At 48.6% G+C, this 23,493-nt stretch overlaps 1 protein-coding gene and 1 long non-coding RNA gene across 5 annotated transcripts in view; both read right to left on the reverse strand.

Annotated features, from left to right (window-relative positions):
• LOC142411936 (uncharacterized) overlaps positions 1–8,272 on the reverse strand; it is a 42,446-nt gene extending 34,174 nt beyond the window's left edge. Inside the window, exons 1-10 of the mRNA XM_075506600.1 lie at positions 8,186–8,272; positions 8,003–8,077; positions 7,700–7,884; positions 6,992–7,237; positions 6,703–6,907; positions 5,851–5,919; positions 5,199–5,285; positions 4,839–5,079; positions 1,854–2,093; positions 940–1,206 (exon numbers count right to left, since the gene is read on the reverse strand). Of these exons, the coding sequence (XP_075362715.1) occupies positions 940–1,206; positions 1,854–2,093; positions 4,839–5,079; positions 5,199–5,285; positions 5,851–5,919; positions 6,703–6,907; positions 6,992–7,237; positions 7,700–7,884; positions 8,003–8,077; positions 8,186–8,272 (1,702 nt within the window). The remainder of the gene's footprint in view (positions 1–939; positions 1,207–1,853; positions 2,094–4,838; positions 5,080–5,198; positions 5,286–5,850; positions 5,920–6,702; positions 6,908–6,991; positions 7,238–7,699; positions 7,885–8,002; positions 8,078–8,185) is intronic.
• A 478-nt stretch (positions 8,273–8,750) lies between these two features.
• On the reverse strand, positions 8,751–23,260 carry LOC142411316 (uncharacterized). Of its 4 annotated transcripts, XR_012776159.1 has the most exons (5): positions 22,760–23,260; positions 17,786–17,973; positions 16,299–16,565; positions 15,757–16,151; positions 14,607–15,441 (listed from the first exon to the last, which is right to left on the reverse strand). It is a non-coding gene; the product is annotated as an uncharacterized LOC142411316 (long non-coding RNA). The 4 variants fall into 4 exon arrangements; XR_012776160.1 differs by lacking the exon at positions 16,299–16,565; XR_012776158.1 differs by having other exon boundaries at positions 15,757–16,565.
• Positions 23,261–23,493: the final 233 nt, after the last annotated feature.

Raw genomic sequence — 23,493 nt, forward strand, 5'->3', positions numbered from 1 at the left:
TGCTAAGGGGGCTCTGCTACCTGGGGCTTGTGATCTCAAAGCCTGCAGCACTGGCTAAGAAATAAAACATACCAGACCCATTGTGCCTGAAAAAGGGAGTCTGAAACCACATCACTTGTTTTGACAACAGACTTACAAAGTTACAAGCGATCTGCTGCAGGTTCGTAGCTGCCTTCCCTGCCTGGGTCTCCTCATCTGCACAGAGCAGGAGGGAGCAAATAAAACCTCTCAAACTCGCGATAATCCGTGTTGGATGGGGACGTACCAGCCTAGAAAGCGATCCGACATCCATTGCCAGCGCAGCGACAGGCTGAGGGCAGACCCGATCCGCCTCGCGTTAGTGCAAAACCCGAGCAGAACCGGCGGGACACGTGCGCGCAGCCCCTCGGGTGCCAGTCCCGTGTTCACCCTTACTGCTCCCATCCGAAGTAGTTCTCCCTCCTTCACGCACTGACCGCTCGGAGTCACGGCGCTCCGGCCTCTCCTGCTCTTCTCTCCGAAGCTATCCCACGCTTACAAATGCAAAATAAGCCCGTTTTAAGAGGAAAACAAATCGGTTCCTAAAGCGCGACCCTTCCCCCGCCAGCCCCGGGGCAGGAGCTGACCGGCCGGAGGCTGAGGCGAGGGGCCCTTACCGCAGCCTTACCTGCGTGGGGGCAGAGGCAGCCGGAGAGCAGGGAGCGCAGCATGGGGCCGGGCCGGCAGCGCTGCGCTGCGGGGCCGAGCGGTGCGGTGCGGTGCGGTGCCGAGCGGGCAGCCCGTCCGGCGGGGCCCGGGAGCGGAGCGGGGCGGGCCGGCTGGGCTTGCCCTAAGTACCGTCTGCGCGGCCGCTGAGGGGAAGGAAGGGGGTGGCGGAGGAGCGGGTTTGGAGAGGTGTGCCGGCAGCCGCCGGCTGGCCCCGGGCGGGCCGGGGCGGCCCCGGGGGGCGGCGGGACTCACCTCTCCTCCAGGGCGCTCCCAGGGTGAAGCTCCGGTGCCAGCTGAACATCCCGGCAGCAGCCGCCCTCAGGGGCGGGCGGGGGACGGGGGTGCCATCGCCGCCGACCCTCCCGGGCTGCTGCGCGTCCCCCGGCGGGCGAGCGGGGCCCGGGCTAGGGCATGGCGGGGCGGCGGGGGCAGCGGGCGGGCGGCGGGGGCAGCGGGCGGCAGGCAGCGCTGCCGGCGCGGAGGCTGCGGAGCGGCGAGTGGGCGCCCGGCCAGCAGTGACTTATAAAGGGAGCAGCCCAGAGGAATGCATCTCCTTTGGCTGATAAGCCGAGATGACTGGAGGGGTTTGAACTACCTTTGCAACCCCCGGAGGAGAGAGGGGGAGAAAGGAAAAAAGGGACGGGAGAGAAGAAAAAGAAAAATATTTCAGCACTTGCATAATGTCAATAAACAACCCCCCTCTCAAGTGGCAGGAAAGGAAAGGATGGAATGTTTTGGGTGGGGAGGAGAGAGTAGCGTAGGTTTGGTGGGTTTTTTTCTTTTCAGTTTTTTTCTTTCTCTATTTAAATCGCATGGTATGTGTCCATAGTGCAAACCTCTGCCTTGGCTGTAGCTGGGGCTGCAGCCTATGGGTAAGAGGGGTGAGGGGGAAGCAGCAGGACGGTCCCGAATGCAAGCTCCCATGGGCAGGTTTGTGGGGCCACCCCACTGGAGTGAACTTTAAACATGCAGGCCAGGCGCGGAGCTCTGGCATGCCCTGGGCATGGCTGCACTCACCGGAGTGCTGCCTTGGGAAACGCATGGGAAATTACTCCTAGGCTAGGTTTAAGCGATACAAGCTCCCTACAACCAACAGCCCCATAACCTATACGGGGTCTCTGCTTGCTAAGAGAGCACCGGTCCCTGCATTACTCTCCCATCCAGACTTCTGTTGACTCCAGAACTGTCAGGAGAAAATGTGCTGCTCCACCGGTTAAACCGGCCTAATTCTGTGAACTTCAGCTGTCCACAGGACCAGCGGCCCCGAGGAGACCACAGAGAGCCAGTGGGTGCTACAGCCCTGCTACAAATGCCATGAGGAAGCCAGGCGGGAGGGGAGCTGTCAGGGGAGATCCAGTCCAGCTGCCCCTCGCTCTGCTCCGCCAGGTGCCAGTCCTCCTGTGCCTCTGCAACAAGCACCACGGGCCAGATATCAACTGAAGTGAATTGACTTTTTTGCTGTAGCAGTCACTGGAGTTTGCTCATTGGCACCAGCCACAATTTAAAGACAAGGTATTTAATTGCCCCCTTCCCCCCCCCCCCCCATTGCTCCTGTATTTAGTTATTATTTTATTGCTCCCAAGCTCATGTCATCCAACAGAAGGCATCCTTCCTCCCCAGGCTGGGAGATTCGTTATACTGCTCCCCCCTTGCCTCGCACTGCAGTGGGATGGAGTATTTGTGGGCTGCATCCAATTTTCTTGCGGCACTCTGGGCACTCATCGTGCACCCAGAACCTGCTCCTGTTTTTCTGGGAAAGCCAAAGAGGGTCATGTCCAGGGCTGGTGAGAAGGAAAGGCCTTAAATTCCATTGGGGAAGGAGGTCCCTATTTCTTGCACTGAGACAGTCCCAGGCCGGGGAGACGTGCACTGCTGTGGTTATTGTTGTGTGCCTGGCACGCAATGTGCTACCATGCTCTACCCATGCTACCAGCCTGGGCTCACCATCTCGGCTACCAGCTTCAGTGGGCAGACTTAAATTATTAGAGCAGTGGAAGGGTAATTTACAGGTGCCTTAGCATGAATTCAGTAGCACTGTTAGCAGCCAGAGGAATTTTAGGGACAAAGTATTACCCTCTCACCTCCAGCTCTGCTGTCCATATACCATTGCACACTCCTTTCTTCCTGCCATAGAGCTCCATTGTTTTGTACACTGCTGAACACGCTCCTATCCTATCCAGAGGCTTATTTTTTAAATAACTAGTTTGGAGAAGGAAAAAAAGCTACCATGCTGATATCTGTATATAGCTGCAACTTAAAGTGCTCTGAAATGTCTCTACTTTGCAATGAGCAAAATGTTTGATGCTGTCAGAAAACTAGGTTCCTAAGGAGAGTCTCAAGCTGGCCGTTTCCAAGCTCAGTTTAGCCCCTGGTGTTCAACAAATGCTTGAGGCCAACAGAAATGACTGTGTTACCAAAATATAATAAATAAAAGAACCCAGTGACAGTAAGCTTTTTGAACAAGAATAAAATATCCCCTGGAATGCGCACAAGCGCACAAGCTCCATCCCTGGGCTAGGGCAAAACGTGGAAGGAAAATGGCTGGCAATGAGCGCAAGATTTTAATGCTTCAGGTACTCTTACAAGAGGGTGTGTTTGTGTGTATGTAACTGATAATTAGTATTGGAAGTGCCCTGTGATGACACAATATGTGACAGTGTTCAGAGTCTAGAGGGCCCCACAAAGCTGTTGTTAGGTGTTGTACATGGTTATTTTTGTCTACACTTGAAAAGTTTTAGTAGCATAACTGTGTTTTATGTATTTTTTCAACTCAGTTTTATTTGCTATATTAGTATCAAGATGTTTTACACCTGAATAGCTTAGCACTGGATCAGGAAAAAGCTATAGCATGCTTAGGACTTTTATTCCAGTGTAAATAATCTACCTGAAGGGAGATTTTACTATTTCGTGGTTGTATTACTAACAGCAGTGAAACCTTCCAAAGGGTGGACAGCATCAAAAACAGCCCACAAGCAAAAAACGAGAGTGGTGCCTGGTTTATGTGTCCAAACTTGAAGAAAGTGCAGAAAAGGGAAACTGATTATTAATGTGCTTTTGTCTAAACCTTGTGACACCTTGGACATGGGAAAAGTCATATCCCCTCTGTACAGAAATACATTGAGCCCAGTTGCTACTGGGTCCAGCGAGAAAGGAAGGATGCTTCTATCCTGCAGCTCCGTCCCTTGTCTGGCAGCAAGAGTATTGCCAGGTCTCACCATTTAATTGGGAGGTTTGAGACAGGCTGGCTCCTTTTCCTTAAATTCCAGCCTGTTAGTAAGGGCAGCATGGGGCGCTGGGGTCGAGCTGTATGTCACTGTGCCGGGGGCAGAGCACAGGGATGGGGAGGAACCAGCCAGGAGGGGAACCGGACCTGCCTCAGCCATGGGGACAGCCTGGTCCGAGGACCGGGTCCACCTTACCAGGTGCCTCGTGAGGATGCTGTGGTTCATGGCACATGCTACATCTGCCCTTTCCCTGCGGCTGCCAGGCCTTGTGCCAGGGCTCCTTCCCATTCACCCGTGTGCTGAGAGTGTGGGATGGGTTTTCCGAATTGCAACTGGGCAGGAAATTCCCTCTCAAGCTGCAGAGGATGTAATGGGAAGAGGAAAAACCTCTTAGTCAGCATCAGCTTCATTTCTGATGGATGCATCAATTTCCTCAGCTATAAGAAAACTCTCCACCCAAAGAAGTCCTCAAGTGTGGAAAGCTGTCATGTCTCTGGATCCCCTGGGCACACAGCTGCATCCTATCTTTCTTGTCACCTTTGTGAGACTTGGGGCTGGTGGGAAGCGACTTCAGAGCAGAGGGCACTTCCCTACCGCGGAGAAGCCAGCCACGAGCTCACAGGGAGTTGCTCAGCCTTTGCACCAAGAAGAGTGGGTGAGGATGTGTGGCAAGGCCTGTTTATTGTGCAATTCCCAGGTTAGACACCTGGAAGAGATACATTTAGTGGTGACTCCTAAAACTATGCGGGCTATTGTGCTGTTCCCCCATGCCCCAGTTACTACTGTGCACTACACGGGTTGAAATCACCCCCAAATCTCCCACAAAAGTGATTGCTACGGTGTCCACTGAGATGCTCTGCAGTTGCAAAGGAGGATGCCTGTCAAATGTGAGCCTTGCTTCAAAAAACTCCCCAAGAGCCAAATTACGCAGTAGCAGGACAGAGCCCTGAGCATGTGCAGCCCTGCATGGGTGAGCTCTCCTGGCTGGGACAGGTGTTCCTCTGCTGTTTGGCTTTAGGCAAGTCCCCTGTGCAAATAATTTCATCTCCTTCTGCTGCAGCTTGTCTGGCAGAACAGGATTTTTGTAAGTAGTTTCAGGACCCGTCTTCTTTAAGCTGTGCAGCCCCCCAATCACAGGATTTCTCATGCATGTAAAAGGCCCCTCCACCTGGCGTGAAGTATTCACGGTGACGAAAAACACATTCCAGTATCATTGTCACTGTGGTTTTCACACTGAAGCACACAATGAAATAACTGTCAACCTTTCATCATATGTATATATTAGACCTCATTTTCCATCCCGTTCCCTGACCCCTTAGTTAAAGGCCGGATCTGGACAGGTTGCTCAACTACCTCCTGGTTTGGTTTGTACACCTGCAGTGTGGCACAAAAGGACCCTGTGCAGTGCAATCACCTCCTCGACTCAAATACGTTTTCTTTCATTCTGGTACAAGCAAGGTTTTGGGACGTAGCTGGCAGAGGGATATTGGATCCATGTGACAGCTTGGGAAAAAGGGGGCATAGAACATCGTGCTACAGGCGGGCTCCCCATCAGCACAGGAAGGACAGAGAGGGCATGGTCTGTGCAGCAGCGGTCAGAGTTGGCTTGGACCAGTCCCTGATGGCTGACTGTAAGGCATTGCTCATTGTCTTAGGTTTTGGCTACCTTTGCCTGATCAGCCATGCCAGCAGTGCTGTATTGACCTCATTTAAGCGAGGACTGGCGGCACCTCCTGCATGAGGGCATGCAGTGCTGCCCTGGGTGCCACGGGGCTGCTGCCTCGCAGAGCCCCGCGCCAGGCAGTGCACCTGCGTGCGCGGCTCGGGGAGCCCACCCTGCCTCAGACAGCAGCCCCTCGCACATGGACTGGGTCAAGGGCAAAAAAAAAAAGGGGGGGGGGGGAGGGTTTCAAAGAGGAAATGCATGATATTTGCATGCCTGTAAACGGAAGTTTCCAGAAGACTCCAGTTTCCTGTCAAACAGTTCTCCTGCTAACTTGGCAATGGCCTGCACGTGTACAGCTTGTCCAGGTGAAGGTTTGGGGTCAGGAAAGAGGAAGCTGTTTTACTGCAATACCCTTACAGTGCAAAAAATAGCTTGCTGGGGTAGTGAGCAGCTCTTGAGTCTCTTAGCTGTAATGTGTTAACCCCTGCGAATCTTGTGTCTTGCTCCAGACATTTGTCTTAGTCTAGATACATTGCAGTTTTTGCTCTTTCCTCGGGGAATCTGGTAAATGCAGTAAATACTCAAAATGAGCAAAGCCTGCCTGTACAAGCAAAGCCCCCCTCTGCATCTTCTCTGCCTCTTGCATGGACGCTGCTGCCCCGAGTGATTCCCCAACCACAGAGGAGGAGAGAAAGCTGCCACCCAGCTCAGCACCTACTGCCACATTTCTGCTTGCTGGTGTATCCACCAGCCCTTCCAGAGCAGAGAAGGCTCAATGCCAGACATGTTTTGGATCCTGGAGCATGTACATGGTCCCTGCTCCTCCCTGCTGTGAAAGGAGCCCTGGTGAGCCAGGTGGGAAGCAGCTGCCCAGCACTGTGCCCAGGGAGCCGGGGCTGGTGGCTTGCCAGGCACATCACTACCTTGTGTGCACGATGGAAACACTTTTGTGCTCACTGGGTTGGGCTGAAGGGACCTTTGACTTCAAAAGCTGTTGCAACACTGCTTAGACTCAGGTTGCTGCTCTCTAACTCTCAGGAGCCAGCACAGTTCCCCCTCACTTTCCTGTGGATCACCTGCCCTGAGGGTGCACACCTTTCCCAGCCGAGGGGCAAGCTGGCATACCTCATCAACACCTTCCAAAGGCAGGCTGAGCTGCACTACACTGCACTGGCTGCTTTCTGGGTTATGGCACAACCCAAACCCTCCATTTTCCTCCCGTGATGCTTCAGGCTGGCTGGTGGCACGTGGGCACAGAGGGATCCCCATCAGCTCTTCCTCCCCCTGGCACACCTGCACCCCTCTCTGCCAGTGTTTTTGGGTCAGGTGTCTGAGTTGGCAGGCGCCAGGGCTTAGCCAGGAGAGAAGGGTGCCTGGCTCGGGATGGGATGGGCAGCAGAGCGGTGGTGGGCACCTTGGGGCCACACACTGGTGGGGCGGCCGGGTGTGAGTGGAGGAGCGGAGGGGAGCAATGCTGGGGAGCTGGTGAGGGGCAGGAAAAGCGGCAGAGGTGCTTGAGGAGCAGCGGCAGAGGTGCTTGAGGAGCAGCGGCAGCCCCTCGGGAAAGAAGGAAGGAAGGAAGGGCGGAGGCCGAGCCGGGTCGGAGAGAGAGGCGCCTTGTTTTTCTGCTGGGACCTCAGTGTCGTGGGGGGCCCAGGGGCTGTTTCAGCGGCCCTGATAAAGGGTGAGTCACGGCCAGGAGCACTCTGTTCCTGGGCTCTGCCAGGAGCCATTGCCCTCCTCTGGGGTTGCAGAGTCCACTTTTGCTACGCTGCCTTTGTTTCTATGATTCTTCAATTTCTCTTCCTGGTGGAGGGCAGCATCTCCTCCAGCTCAGCAGCCCCCAGCTCAGGCAATCTCTCCCTGGGACGGTCCTGACAGGTGCTATGGGGTTACTGTGAGGAGCACTGGGGCACTCTCATGCCAAGCAGTGGGCAGCAGCCCTCACCAGAGCCCTGCCATCATGGGACCCGCCTCAGTGCCAGCCTTGTCCTCCTCCCACCACCTCACAGGTAACACCAAAACAGATGGATGCGGTGTTTTAGGGCATCGCAGCCCCAGGAGCAGAAGACGTGTGAAGGTATCTGCCTTGAGGAGCTGTGCCTGCTGCCTGGCTCCTCACCTCCCTGGGGGCTCTGAGCCTGTGCCCAGGCAATGAGCCTGGGCTCTGCCATCCATCCAGCTCACAGCATCCCCCAGAGCTGGGCCAAGCTTTGTCCCTCCTCCCGTAGGTCCTTTCACAAAGACGACCCCATAGGAGTGAGTGGCACCGTGTCCAACCTTGCATCTGTGTGTGCAGGTGCTGGCCTGAAAATACAGCAATGGGGCAGGGTAAGGCGAGGGTCATGGCACGGCAGCATAGCAGAGCAGGGCTGGGTGCATGGCAGCAGGAGCTCTTCTCCTCTGCAAAGCCCTGGCTGAGCACACTGGAAGTGCCGCATAGTTTCATGCTCTGCTTTGTTGAGAGGAGACTGGTGAAACTAGATGGGAATCCAGGGGACTGTGACAGAAAAGATCAGAGGGCATGAGGGAAGGGTCGGGGAGTTTCCCACTGTGAAATCGGGGGAAAAGGTGATGAGGAGGAAGTCAGAAGAGCGGTTGTGTTGACCAGGGCCTCCTTTTCCACCCTCTGAGGTGTTTGCAGCCCCGCGAAGCTCCAGCCAGGCCTGGGCTTGGCCTGTTTCTCTATCCCCATCACGACTCTGCCCAGTGCAGAACAAAGGGTCTCCTTCGCCCTCGCTCGGTCTGCTGCCGGGAGACAGCCAGGCTGGGAAGGATCTGCCAGGCACACACCAACACCGTGTCCTGGGCCAGAGCTGGAGAGTGAGAGTATCCAGAGCATCCCTCAGCCTGTTTGTTTCTTTGCTTTTTATCCCTGGAGAATCCCAGCAGCTGTGAAAGTGCTGCTTAAACTTGCAATTAACAGGGCTGAGGGTTTGGCAGTCTCTGCCTCATTTGCCTTGATGCAAATGCTGCATCGTTGTAAATGCTGCAATTGCTTTAGTCTGGAAATGCTGACTCTCAGTTTAGAGCAATCTGTTTCAGTGGAGTGCAACAGAAGAGTTAGATGGGACTTGCTAAATACATCACCAGAGTTTAAAGCGGTACAAACAGCAGTTAATGAGATCCTGGGCAATTTACATTGCTTTCCCCTGAATATATGTGCACACATCAGTAGAACTAAATATTTTTCTTGTGTAGCAATTTAATTAGAACTGATTAAAGTAAACATGTCCTGAAGGTTTGAATATGATAGCGGCATTGCATTATAAATGTCATTTTGATTAAATAATGGCTTCTTTGCTTGAACAGGATAACTATCCACCCGAAACGCAGAGGTGAAACTTTAGTTAATAATAAAACTCCCACCAACTTCAATAGAGCTATATTTCACCTTAATTGTACTTATAATTACGCTTTCACAGTTTGATTACAGAATTGACTGTTTCCTGCTTGGAGGGGGTATACATTGTTGTACACCTCCTACAAAAAAACTGGGAACTGAGGACTGTTGACAGGCCGTACATGAACCTCAGCTCAGGAATGAGGTGATCTGCCCCATCCAGTGCAATGATGGAGCTCCCTTCTCCCTTGAGAGATGCCACGTGGGCTCTCACTAAATAAGATATCGTAAGATTAGCCTGGAGCAGTGGTTGCCAGTTCCTGTGGATCTGGCTACTCCAGTATTCGGGAGAAGTAACTGAGGAAAGCAGGCTGGTTTCCTGTGAGTAGGTTTCAGTATGCTGCATGAGACTTAACCTCCACTGGGAAAGTTTACAGGGGCTTCCCAGGCTGAAAAAGGTTGAGAAAACTGTCCTTGATGAGTGGATAGTATTCAGTAGCCAAGGACCTGTCTGGATAACCCCAGGACATACTTTACAAATAGCATCTGTTTCTGCAAACTTGCTATTTAAAAAATCTCTTGCTGAAGCCAAATCAATGCTATTTCATTTGTGTACAACTCTGATATCCAGTTCTTGGGTGTGTATTTCCCCTGGACATCCTGGAGGATATCTCTGGCTCCACTGTTTGTGAACTGAAGTTGGTAACGTGACTGTGGACCTTACGCCACAGCCTGCGTACATGACTGTGTGCAGCAGCAGGTGTGTGCTGCTGCTTGGCCCCACATCTGGCACCTCCTTCACGCAGTGGAAAGGGCACAGGAGCTCACATTTGATACCAGCATTGAGGTGCTCTGCCTCCTCAGCACATCAGTTCAGTGCTCTGTGCTTTTCATCTCCCTACCTAAAAAAAGGAGGTAAAGCCAGTCTCCTTTGTAAAGCTGCCTGGGCATTAAAGCTGTGACTCTGTATTAAACCGAGTGTTTCCATGAGCAATGAGTGACCATGGCCATCCAGAGTAACAAAAGCAAGTTCATCATAAAGAGACATTTTTCCCCCTCCAAAGTAACCCCAAAGCTATGTCCAGATGGGAAATGCCAGTGATATGTTCATATCCCCTCTGTTCAGGTCTGACCTAAGCCCACCGAAGAAAATTCAATACTACCAAGGACTTTCAAGGGTTGGGACCAGGACCTTTGTGACTTTTATCTTAGCAGTGCTGCTTGTGCTTTTATCTATAAAACTCTGCTTCTCTTGCACGCTTGTTTAGTGTGGGATGAATGGAGACAGTCTGCTGTTTTACTGCAGACTTCCCTGTGCTTACTAATTTAAGACTGCCATTCAGACTGAAATTTCCAGGTTGGCTCATGATGAATCCGTAGTCTATACGCAGCGCTTGAGAGATATTTCCGTATCCTGAAATAACAGGAGGCTTGTGATGCACCACTTCATGACTATGTGGTGCTCCGCGACTCACAGGATGGAGGACAGATGTCACCAAATTGTTGTACGCTGAAACAGTCACTGCGCAACGATCCTTCATTGAAAGCCAGTATGATTGAACTGATGAGTTAAGATACGCAGGTTTCCATGCCAGGTAAAAATAATGGGCATATGTATTTTTGGTGGATTTGTGTAAGGAGAGCTTTCTTTGGTGCCTTGCACAGAGTTCCTGGCAGTGCTCCTAACAAAAAAAAGAAGAGAGTGAGAGCGAATACTGACCTCCAGATGACCCAGCTTTGAATCTGGGTGATTTGCAGTCCGACAGCACAATTTGCTTGCTCCCGAGTTAGTTTTAATGTGAAGGAACAAGCAAAAACACAATAAAATATTGTCCCAAGTTTGCAAACTGAATCAGTCAAGTTCCAGTCTGTCAAAATCAGCAGTAGGTGGGGGCCAGACTTACCCTTGCCCCGATAACCCGTGTTCGTGCAGGCTGAGAAGGCAGCAGGAAACAAGGGAAGGGCTGCAAAGGGCTGCAGAGCACATTTCAGGTAAGCTTGGCTGCCAGGGAGGTACCGAGCTACAGTCTGATTTTTCAGCAGAGGATCCACATCTAACTGTTTCAGGGATATTTAAAGTCATGTTTTCAAAGCACACCATTACAGAGAGCCCTCTGGGAAGAGCTGGCTGCTCATTTTAGTGCCCAAAAATGCAGTCTAAGCTGTTCTGAAGATCTAGCTCTGTTTGTGGCTGCTGAACTGTTTTAAAAGCCAAACCCTTTTTTCATATAAACACCAAACTGCCTGATGTCAAGTCAGGTTTGCAAGATAAGATAAGAGTGCTTCAGTGAGGAATAAATGGAGGAGAGTTTATGGAAACTGAGTTATGGTAAATAGATAGCATCAAGAAGAAGGGGGTTTTATGTTGTGCTGTGCATAGCAGAGGTGGATAGAGAGTGTATATATATTTTTCAGAGCTGTGGGAGAAGATGGGTGGGAGGCCAGGAGTTCCCCACCCCTGTCATTGCAGTGGCCAGGAACCCTATGCCACAGGTCTGAGCAAGGGAATCTGGAAGCCGGTGGGGTGCAGCAGTGCGGGCTCAGCGTTTCGGAGGCAAGCTCAGAGGGCGATGAGAGGAATGGAGGGAATGTGATAAGGCCAGGGGAGGATTCAGTGAGGGAAGGAACGAGCAGGGGAAAGGAGGGGGTGTGGGGAGGCCAGGAGTGCCCCTTTCCACTGTCTCCCAGTTTCCCCATACAGGAGGCAGGTTTGGGTCCCTCAGCTGAAACATCAGGGAACTGCTGCACTGAGGGGTGTCCCCGTTCCTCTTATGGATGAAGCAGATAGCCTGACTAGTGTCTCTTCAGCCATGCCCAATGGCAGGCACAGGGGACAGTGTGCTGCCAGCAGCCACTCATCCTAGCCACCAGCAACCTCAGAAATAGCAAGCCTTTGTTGTCATTGTCTTTGTGTTTCTAGATGACTTGACCCAAGCAAAGATGAAAGCCAGTGGAAATCCGTAAGTTGCTGTGGATGTTCCTGTGAAGACAGTAGAGGTCTGCAGGATCATATCTTGGAGACTTTTTTTATTAACAGAGATCTCTTGCTTTTTGAAAAGGTGGGCCAGTGTAATTCCACAACACAGAAAAAAGCTCAGGGGATCGCAAGTGGTTACACTGCTGGTCCCCGGGAAGCTGCTGAGCTGCGCTGTGTGGCCGCGGTGCTGCTGGATGCCGAAGGCAGAGCAGCCATGGCGGTGCACCGCTGCTCCCCATCAGATCTGGTGTAATGTTTCTGACTCCAGCACTAACCCAAGTGTCTGCACATTCTTATCAGCAAGCCTTGCAGGTAGCGTTACATGTTTGTCAACTTGAGATAGAAATATTCCTTAGCTCTGAACCTCCTTGGCCTCTCTCTTCATATGCTCCTCTCTCTTGGTGGCCAATAGATTGATATATTTATATTTAACCTTTCTGGCTATATAAATTCATGCCTGCAATGGCTCACAACCATTAGATTTCAGAAAAAAAGACAATTAGAGAAAATCCATCATGATGCAAATGTACAAGTGAGTCTGTAGCTCACTTGCTATCCCCACACATGCGAGCTAATGATCTGGCAGTTTTGAGGTAAGAACATAACCCAAGCCCTATATCTGAATACCTAGACCTTAACAGAGATTTAACACAAATTTGGATTGGGTAGCTCACAAACACTTTGAGAAAGCTCTAGGAGAAACAGAGGCGATCTTTAAAGCCATGGCTGGACGAAGACAGTGGGATATAAGACAGACAAAGCTAGACAGGCTAGACAGATCTAGTTAGCACTTGACTGGGATTCTTTTTAGGGGATTCTTTGGCATAGATCCTAAACTTTTTGGATCATTGATCATTTTTAACTCTCAGTTTCTTGCAAGCCATCATACATTTAGCTGAAAGGACTAGAAGGATGGTGCTCTGCGGATTTTCTGGCCTCTCAGAGCAGACCAGACTTCACTGCTGGCACAGAAAATACTAAGTGGAAAGAGCTGTGGTGAGGAAAAGATTTCGCAACGTCAGCAGTACCCAAAGGGAGGACGAGGTGGAGCTCTCAATGAGTAATGTGAGGTTTGGTACCAGCAGGTCTAAATATCTCAGATAAAAGTTGTGATTTCATCCTGGCATTTTGGTGAAGATCTGGCCTACCGAGTGTGCTGTGGCCACCCTGCTTTCCCCTCACAAAAAAGGAGTAGTCTTCCCTCCCTTGCTATCGGGGTGCTGGCCTCCTGCAAGGGAGAGTGTTACATTCCTGTTCTCACTCCATCCCACCAGCCAGCCAGCAGACAGGCCTCCGGATCGTTCCAGTGTTGCTTCCCAGGTGGCTCTGCCTATATTGCATGGGCACATGTGGGCAACCTCTGCCTCTTCAAAACCCTCCTCCTTTTCCCCAAACCAGGTGCTGCTTTCCCACCATCACACACACTAGCCACGCTCTCTGCTACGAAACGCACTAACAAGGGTTTAAGTCAATGTAAGGTGGGTCCCCAAATGTCACACCTGTCTGAGAGGCAGGCAGATGAATTCTGTTTGTGCTGCAGCAAAGGACCATGCAGCTGGATCTCAGTGGGATATTTTGATCTCGCAGTCAACGTGCCAGTGAAAAAGATGTGTGATTGGTCCGCTGTCATTTTGAGTTGGAGGAAAAAATGGCAAGGAGCCTGCATTAATTAGTATTAAACCACACTTGGCAGATGCTGACTCCTCCGCAGAGTATCTGTTGCTAGAGGGCATGAAAATATACCTGTTGAGTTGGATGGGCGAGGTGCAGAGCTAGTACCAGGAAGCAGGATTTACACCGAGATGGTGCAGAAACCAGCATGCTGTTCTTGGGTGAAAAATCACTTAAAAGCAAGTAGCAATGTCCATGAATTACACCTCCCTTTTCACCCTTTTCACTTGAGCACTGAAGTCAGCCGGTATTAAAGAGAAAATGGTTGGCCTGTTCTAGGCAGGAAAATGCAACTGTGATTGCTGACGACTGAGAGCTCTGGGAAGAAATATCCCAGCATAGAGAAGTGGCAGCGTGTTTCTACTGGTGTTTCACCAGTAGATCTCAATGTGTTTTGCAGCGGAAGTCTCTACGGTTATTTCCACTTTTCTGTGGGGAATACAGAGTTCAGGTACCTGAGGCACAGGGAATGGAGGGGAGTCAGGCATTGTAGGAAATCTGCATAAACTGTTACCCTCTTTAGGGACACACGATAATTAAAGCAAACATACAGAGAGCCTTTGGCTGGCATGAGGTCTCAATAAACTATAACCAAGCTACCTGCAATTCATTGCCTCAATTTTGTGACAGTCATTTGAGTATAAGAGCAAGTCCTGTACAGGGATGGGTATTTTTTTCCTGTTTACCTCTTTCCAGCAGGTGAAAACTAGAGTTTCCTATAAAAAATGCACGGTACTAGTATAGCTGGCAACAGCAATAACTCCTGTGGGCTCTCAGGTTGGCATTCATCTGCTAGGAACCTCTGCCTCAGTCAGCCTTGAGGGCATATTCAGTGTTCATGTTCATGTTCTCACGGGCTTTAGGGGAAATGAAGTGTCACTTCAGCTTCTTTCCCCACAAATCTTTGGTTTTCCCACCACCACCCTAACAAAACCCTCCAGCACTGAACACAATAGATCGTTAAACCTAAATTGATGCTTTCAGTATTACTGGAATACAAGTAAAGAAAATTTCAACACAGCATTAAAAATATGTCACCTTCGCTGTGGCATTGTACGGGAACTGACATGACTTCTTATTTTGTTTGCCCATGGAAGGGAACTGTCATTTTCTTTGCTAAAATATTTGTCCATTGGATGGAAATAATTACAAATGGAACAAAACAAAATGTTTTGATTAAATACAGGGCTGGTCTTGTTTTTTCCAGTAAATGTTTGATGTTTTCAATTCTCTTCCCCCTCTCCCAGGGATAATATAATGGACAGTTATAGATCACCTTCCATCTCACAAGATCCCAGATTGCATAGGGATTGCCTCCTTTGCCACTGAAATGTTGCTACCCATGGGGCAAGCACCATTGAAAAATTTTTCCCATGGAGTACCGTAGTGAAGGTCAGACATCTTCTGCAGAGCTGGGAAGTTTTCAGGAGACAGACTCCAATTCATAATTTGTGCCAAACCCAGGGGTTAACACTGAAGTGTCAGATCTGGCTACCCCATGGCTGAGGAATGAAAACCAGTGGCTGTCTGAATTCCAGGGATGGTGCTGGGAATAGCTGCGATGAAACAAAGTCCCACCAACTTTGATCTTGGATCTCCTGCACAGGATTAAAGGGGTAACTGAGTTTGGGCCTGAGGCACAGGCATTTGGGGAAACAGCAAGGGGAATTTGCTAAGTTTTCATGGGAGTTTACTGAGTATATGATGATAAAGCGAAGATAACTCTCTTTTATCATCGTGATCCATTTCTTTTAATTGTGAGTGCTTTGAGGCCCCTGCAGGATCACAGCGAGGACATCGGCAGACTTGCAGTGCTCCCTGCATGGTGCTGCTTTGTTTGGGTTGAAGAGGTGACACTTTGCCCTGGATCAACCTTGTAAATAAGAATGGAGCAAGAAAAGATTTGTTTGCACAGATCCAAACACTTTCCTCATTCCTCCCGCTTTCTCCCAAGTTTGATGTGATCAGTTCATATACCTGCCACTTCCCTGGGATATGAGCAGCTGCCAGAACCCCCTCTGGCTGCTGTCAGTCTGGCTCAAGACACCTTTGCAGGAGTGGCTCCAAGAGAAGAGAGAGCTGTCCATACAGATACAGCATTCGATCTCCACCGTTGTCAGAGCAAGGAATCATATTTCCCCCACCCCTGCCCTCTGGGTAAGAAAAGGCAAACATATCATAAGGGTACCGTAATAAGTCTGCTTGAGATGTCTTTGCAGCCTCTTTCTCCTCCCCAAACTGGAATGTGCCTAAGCTTCTTCTGGTCTGCTTATTTCTTTCTTCTGGCAGCCCTTGGGGAAGGCACCTAATACCTTTTCACAAACATTATTTATGGACTCAGAATGCCAGGAACGTGTCTTTACAAATAGTCTGTACAATATGTCCTGAGCCCTCCTGTCTGGCACCTAATTATGTCAGTCCACAATGCTTAGATTTCTTTGGCTTTTTGCTGTAAGCCAGATTTACTGATCCTGGGTTGTTTCCACGTGAACAGAGTACTGTAATGACCGATGAGCTGCACTCGTATGACTTGCACAGTAGCATCCCAATTGTTCACAGTTCCTGGTGATTCCTGCTTAGGTCCTAGGGCCAGTGTTTAGTGTTTCAGGAAAAGAGAAAGGTCAGTGCTAGCCCCACAGTACCTGTGTTACATTGCACAGCACCCTAGGATGCTACAGGCTTGCCCCACAGAGGGTGAGCTTGTTTGATCTATAGTGGACCATCTCTTACCTAGCACCACTCCCTCCTGCGAGGTCTGTATTAATTAGATGCATCTGTAGGTCCAAGTGGGAGCTCTGCTTATGTACCCAGCACTAAGGTTAAAGAGCGGGTTCGTACCAGAGAGGCAGCTGTAGATACACTTCTTATCAAAAACACCTATAAACCTTCCTTTGGATGAAAACCGCTGGCTTTGTTAGTATTTCTGCCTTTTCAGGATCAAGACCAGAGCATAACATTTTCTGAGAGAAGCTTGGTGGGTTTTGCCTCTTCTCTTACCTAAAAGAAAGAGGGAAAGGCTGCACTTTCACACCTTTATAGCGCTTCCCATTCCCTGTGAATCTGGAATACTTTGTAAATGAGGTAGATCTTGGTCTCAGTGGAACAGCATTAAAGGAAATGCCTCACTCCAGTCGAGAATTTGAGACAAAATGGAAATGGACAAAGTATCCAGCTGAAACCATAGGACAGGAACTGATCTGAGAGAGAATTTTGTCTGGGTGCAAATATTAACATCTCTATTATTCAGTGAGTACTATGTTACCCTTAATGACTGTAGTTTCATGAAAACTCCAGTTTTACACTTAAATCCAAGTGCAGTATCTCCACCAGCACAGGACCTGTTGCTTATCCTGTGTTGTTTCCATGCGTAGTCTGTACTGTAATGCTTTCTGTGACTTGGGGGTTAAAAAAGAAGAGCATCACTAGGCTACCACTTATCATGGCTTGTCTTCTGCTCATCCCTTATGTTGAGTCATTCATTCTTGGGCTGTGCAGTCTGACTGGATCACAGCAGAAGCTTTCATGAACAGCAGACTCTAGAGGTGCAGAAAATCTTGGGTGAAATCCTGGGAATTTTGACAGAAATTTGGTGAGGAGAGGATATGCGCTGACATGGCAAAATACTCAGTGGGTTCACTGAGGCTGGGATTCCCTCCAGTTACCCCTAGATGTTTTGCTGGCCGTCTCAGCCCCTCTCCAAGGCCTCACCTACAGCTACTCCTGAACCACTGCACCCCTTGGTTTGTCTTCAAGGAAGGCTCTGTCTTCTAGACCAGTGTTTTCTGAATGCTGGCAGAAAGGATGGGACTTGCTGACTTCAGACAAGATGCCAAAGCATGCGGGGGTGACTCTACTGTAAACAATCTCTTAAAATTCATTTTAAAGGGAGAAAGGGATGAGGGAGGAAAAACAAAATACTCAGCGATGCTGACTTGCCATCTACAGTTATCCTCCCTCACTGGTGATTAATCATCTCCCCCTTTGAGCCTAACAGACCAGTTACACACATTCCTCATTCTCTTCATTGCTGGAAAGAAATTTGATTTTTGGCATGCCTTTTGTAGGATTCAAAATACCTTTGTGCTGTGGTGAGTGTGAGGGAAGGGAGTTTCACTTCTCAGTAGATATGCTAAAAGTATGTATTACGGGCTGGCCTCTCCACCCCACCCAGGTTGCAGGGAGCCATTGCCCACAGCTCTGGCACACACTGGACTTACCAGGTTGCAGACTCTGGGTCTGTGTATATTGCTGCCTGTTGCTGGAGATCAATATGCTCTTGCAGCATGGAAGTCTCTTCTGAGTCATCAAAAACTGAGTATGGAGGAATCAGAAGGAATGGGATTTCAAAGGAGATAGTAACTTCCCTTTACTGTCTGCATGCTGTAGGCTAAGTGAATTTTGGGTCCTATATTACAAAACATAAATAAATCACATTAGTAAGTACAACTGCAGGCAAACCACGTACAAAGTAGATTCCCCTGAAGACAATCTAAGCCTAGTGAAGAAGGTATTGACTAAGCCCTGGGAAAAGGTTCTTAATGGCACTGACAGGTCCCTTTCCACCATGGCTGTGGTTCAAGAGGACTTCAAGAAGGCGATGTGAATGGGAATCTGGCCCTCCTTACTGTTGGGGTTAAACCACGGTCTTGCTAATGACGCAGCATTTCCTGATATTTGTAATGACAATTAAATGGACCTGGTGATAAAGCTTGTAGCTAGCCCAGTTCTGAAGGAGTTACAAAAAGACAAGACTGATCATCTCATGCAAACCAGATGTCATGCAATGCAGCTGAATCACAGTGATCAAAAGCCACAAAAGAAAGAGCTGATTTACTACCCATGGACAGAATTTCGTGAACATCATGGTGCTTGGACCACTCTCACATGTCGTCAGTGCTGGGGTTTGCCTGTACATACGTGTCTCCCCACTCTGTGCTCTCAACCTGTAGTAAGATCTTAACATGCATGTTTGGTACATGGAGCTCACAGATGTTTGTGTTCCCCCTTTGCCTGCCAGCAAAAATTTCACAAGAGTTTTCCTTTAGCGTGACTTAGAGGTCTCATGCCACACTCAAAAATGTAATCGTTCCTGGTTGGAATTGACTCTGGCCATGAGGAGAAGCAGGGACTTGGCACATTCAAACATAGGTGAGGACTCTCTCTGAGCCTGCACCTCTGTGGGTTGCTGTGCAGCACATGCAAAGCTGCACCCTGTGATCAGCTTTTCCAGATCCCTTAGAAACAGCCTGTGAACTCCCAGTGTCCAGTGGGTCTCAGGCTGCAGTCAGTCATGCTGTGACCCCCAGGCTTCACTGGCAGATTGGCAAGAGTGCTGGGCAGGTAGCAAGCTGCAGCACAGCAGGATTTCTGTGCTCACTCTCTGCCTCACCCGTAACATTTTCATTTCTGGCAGCCACAAGCAAAGAGGTGGTTTAGGGACCAGGAGCTTTGTCCAACAGGGTTGGCTGCCTTCCAGGGTTTGGAGCCACCTTGCCCACCTGGGGTGCCTGGAAATGAAGCCATAAGCTCTGATCCTAGTACATATTCATGTCAAGTGAGAGCAGCCTGTAGTTTTGGAGCAGAAGGTTATCAGGATGAGTGCTGTTTCTCATCGTGCATGAAGTTGGTGCCTGTGTGAATGCACAGCCACAAATCATTGCAAAGAGCCAAACAGTTATGGGCAGAGAAACTGGGAGAGGATTTTGTTACAGTTACCCAAATGTAAGCCAGGAAACACATTTCTGACAGAATGTACGCTCGAAAGATTTGGACCAGGTGATGAGCTGGATAAAACTGTCATTTCTTAGCAGATGTTGTATTCTCAGTTACCAGCAGAAGTGCTGTAACATCCAGACCTAATCATAGTGAAAAAACACAAGCAATCTTTTAAGCAATGCATGAATAAAAGCTGTGTATTTAAATGCCAGGCTAAGAGCTCACTGTAACTGTCAGACTAATGTGGTGATTTTTTTGTCATGTTTGCAGCAGCTTTTTAGGGAAGGATCCGGGCCCTCAAGAAAACTGCTTACCTGCTGAAGCATAACATCACGCTATCAATCCTTTTCCCCGATGACCCTAATCCTGCACTGTCTTGTCTGGGCTGCATGCTGCAGCAGGAGCTAGAAAACTGAGAGCTGTATGCCGAAAAACCTTGGGATGTTGATGTACAGAATAGTGGGTGGTGTTATTTAGATGTCTTTGTAAACAAACAAATATGGCTGATTAAAGCTGGATGGCCATAGAGGTTTCTGCCTCCCTCTGCACACCCCATCCTTTTCTTGGCAGTTTCGGGGATTTCAGGTTACTCAAAAGGCCAGGTTGGAAATGGGTGTCTCAGGAGCAGCTTCACACGTGGTTCAGGTCCTGCTGACGGAGACATAACAAATCTGGAGGAAGGCTGCATCACTGTAGTATGATATTCTCGTTATTTGGTGGGATGTTTCAGTCCAGCCGTCAGCAAATGCCATTCCTAGTACCCTGCATCTCTGACTGCCAGCTCAGAGAACTTGATTGCTTACTAACACAGAGGGGCTGGCACACAAACATGCTCCTACTTCACTGATCAACACATCTTACCTTATGTATTTCAGGCCCACAAGCTACATAATTAAATTTGAAGGCAACAGCAGTTTCTTGGAGATTGTGCAGCCATCTAGCGTTATTGTATATATAGCATGCTGGTTACCTGCTGAGACCCCAGATAGCTTCAGTGCTTTTTTCCTACACATCTCCCAGCTGGATGTTTAACTCTAAGTTACAGGAGATTTAGTTAAACTTGCCAATCCACTGATCTTGATGATCTCTGAAATTTCTGACCACCTGAAGATTGTGCTTGTGGATGGAGGAGAGGATCCTGCTACTGTATTTCTTTTAGCCATAACAAGTATGGGTGGCTACTATCAGGCAGAGCAACCAGGGTGTCTGTGGCTGCTACTGCTGTGTTTTAGCAGTCCTTGATTCTTAAGGAAAAAAAAAGGGAAAAAAGAAAAAAAAATTTAAATTTGAAGATCAGTGAGCAAACTTCAGGATGCCACTACTATCTGTGACAGTGCTTTGGAGACTTTCTCATTTGCTTAGGAATAGGAAAGCCTTGTACACATATTGTGAACAAGTAAGACAAGGGGAAAATAGCCTGAATCTGTATGTCTCACTTCTCTCATCTAGAGAAAACCATCTTATTTCAAAGTCCCAGCTTCCTCTCTGGTCATTCAGCAGGCAGGGCAATTAGTACAAGGAACTACTTTTACAGTTTGTAGTAAATTAGTTAGGCAACCTGTGCAGGCAAGGAGCATGATGAAACAACACACATTCTTGTATTGCATACCACAGTGACAAGTAAATCTCAAAGGTGACAACCCAGGGTTACTGTGACTTAGCAGCAGCCGCTTGGCCAACCTGAGAACAGAACCGTCTTTGTTTACAATCTGCGTTTTTCTAACTCTTATCTGCTCTCTTGCCCTGTAATTTCCCCCAGCCCCCTCTATGCCACTAGGTTCATCTTTCTCCACACCTTGCATTATACTGTGTAAGTGTCCAGGTGTGTTATGAAGGACTTTCATCCTCTGAAACAAAAGGTGATGGACCCGTGACTTTCTGCACTGCAGTAACGAGTTGCCCACTACTGAGGTAAAAGAAACTGCTTCTGGATACAAGTTACATGTTACAACCTCTTTGCTTGGGCTAAGCAGTGAGTGGAGATTTATACCATGGAGACACATCATCGCCTGGATCCTGCTACACTTATGGAAGGTGTTACCAGCTCTGCCCGTTTAACATCCTTTGCTGGTGCAAATAACCCTATTCCCAACCCCTAAGAATCTACCCCATGAACAATTTACATAAACACTGCCTTATTCCCCTCATTACCCTCAGACCATTAATATCAAATACTGAAGTCTCAGTCTCGAGAGCAGTTGGAGAGAAGCAGTAACAAGCAGCCCTTACTCATTCCACAGTAATAGCTGGATCTGGAGGAGCATGTTTGTGGGCATCACCTTACTCACATGTGCTAAGCCAGCATAAGTGCCCTTGTCTGCAAGACTGGACATGAATCTTTTGCACACTCTCCTTCTAAGTGTCTGTCTGTCTGTGGGATGTTAAAAACAGACCATGGTATGTGTCCAGCAGGCTCCAGCCACAACTGACTGATCTGGTAGCATTTACCTGGAATTGTTTTTTAAAGGGCATGTTTCCTTTTAAGACATGTGAAGTGTGCGCTTCACAAAGTCTTTCACTGCATCAAGTTTTGTGGGTATTGGATATCTGAATGTAAACAAAGAGATGGCTAATTAATTACCGTTCTGTCATTTATTTCTGATTACTTTTACCAATAAACAGGGAAAATAATATTCCAGCCCTAAATCACAACTAGCTGAACACAGAAACACCCTGCACACAAAGGCAAATACTCCCCTAGAAGCTAACAGAGCATAGCAGGTGGTCCTGGGTCCTATGCCCTGTTGCAGGGCATAGCAGGTGGTCCTGGGCCAGGGATGGATGCAGCCATAGCGGCAGTGGTGGGAGGGAGGATGAGGATTGCTACACAACAGCACAGTCTCTCCCTGCAAAAATGAATGGCAATCGTGATGCTGAGCTGTCCACAGGGAGCCACAACTTCACTACCCCTCCTACCCCAAACAGCTTACAGACAAGGTGTTGGACAGAGCAGGAAATGGCTGAAACAAAATTGTCTGATTTAAGTGATAATCTGAGGCAAGGTGGTGTATGTCTCACTGTTTCACAATTCTAAAAATAGATAAAAATAAAAATGATATTACGAAATAACGTGTATGGATACAGGAGTGAGATGGAACATTTGTATTCTATTATGTATTTTAGTGAGAGGCTTATTTTCTTTGAATGAGAGATATAAATTGTGCTCCTTACAATTTCTGAGCTGGACAGATCTTACGGTGTTTTTTAAAAGCAGCAGAGATGTTAGCATTTATATCCCAGCCAAATCTTTGCCATTTCATTTTCCCCAAGTTCTCTGGAAGTTCTAGTTACACCTTCATCCCTGCTTCCTGCCTGCAACTGGTGTTGGGAGCCACTTAAGCCACCACCATATTCCAGCTTGGATGCATTTCAGTTGTCATCTAGGTGATTATTCTACTCTATAGTTTTGAAAGCACTTAAGGTCTCACAGAATGAAAGATGCCTCAGAAAAATAAAGGTTTTCTTTGTTTACTCACTGTAATGTCTTGAGAATAGTTGCAAGTGAAACAGAAGCTTCAAAAAGGCTGCATTCAATTGCCACAATGCCAATAAAATAACTTTGTTAGGGGGTTAATAACATTCCTCCCTGCCAATGTGCCCTCACATTGATGCAGAACCATCTTGAGTTAGCCTCCAAACTATGCCTTGCAAAACAGAATCACTTTGCCATAAAACCACATTACAACATCCAGAATCAGCCTCTAAGGCTTTGGGAATGAGAAGAATGCCATCCACCTCAGTTATTACTAGACTTGTTTGTTCTTCTGCTGCTTCTTTCCTCCCCCTTCTCCCTTTCCAGGTCTCTTTTTAGAACCAGGAGCTCTGGTCCCCATGTGCGTGGAGTGAGTTTAAAATAGCCATCCATTTGACAGCCAGGTGCAAGAAATCACTAGTATAGCATTTTTTTTACGGATCTGAGATGATGAGATAAGCCCAAAGTTATTTTGACAGCTTCTGTTATTTAGGTGAAGCTAAAGTGTTTGTGTTCTGAACACTAGAAATATTCATTTATGTAGACTGTATTTTGGGAAAGAGGGTTTTCAATCCGTTGAGGGCACAGCTCTCATTCGGGTTTTAAGCGTTCCTCTGCCCTCTCGTGGCACAACTCAGAAGTGTTCAAGTAAACGTTTAGGGCCTTGCACTAATGGCGATCATCAGCCCTTGCCATGCCCACACTCTCTAGGTGGAGATCCAGAGATCTGTACCGGTG

The sequence above is a fragment of the Mycteria americana genome, chromosome 6 (genome assembly GCF_035582795.1).
Source record: "Mycteria americana isolate JAX WOST 10 ecotype Jacksonville Zoo and Gardens chromosome 6, USCA_MyAme_1.0, whole genome shotgun sequence".
Classification (NCBI taxonomy): Eukaryota; Metazoa; Chordata; class Aves; order Ciconiiformes; family Ciconiidae; genus Mycteria; species Mycteria americana.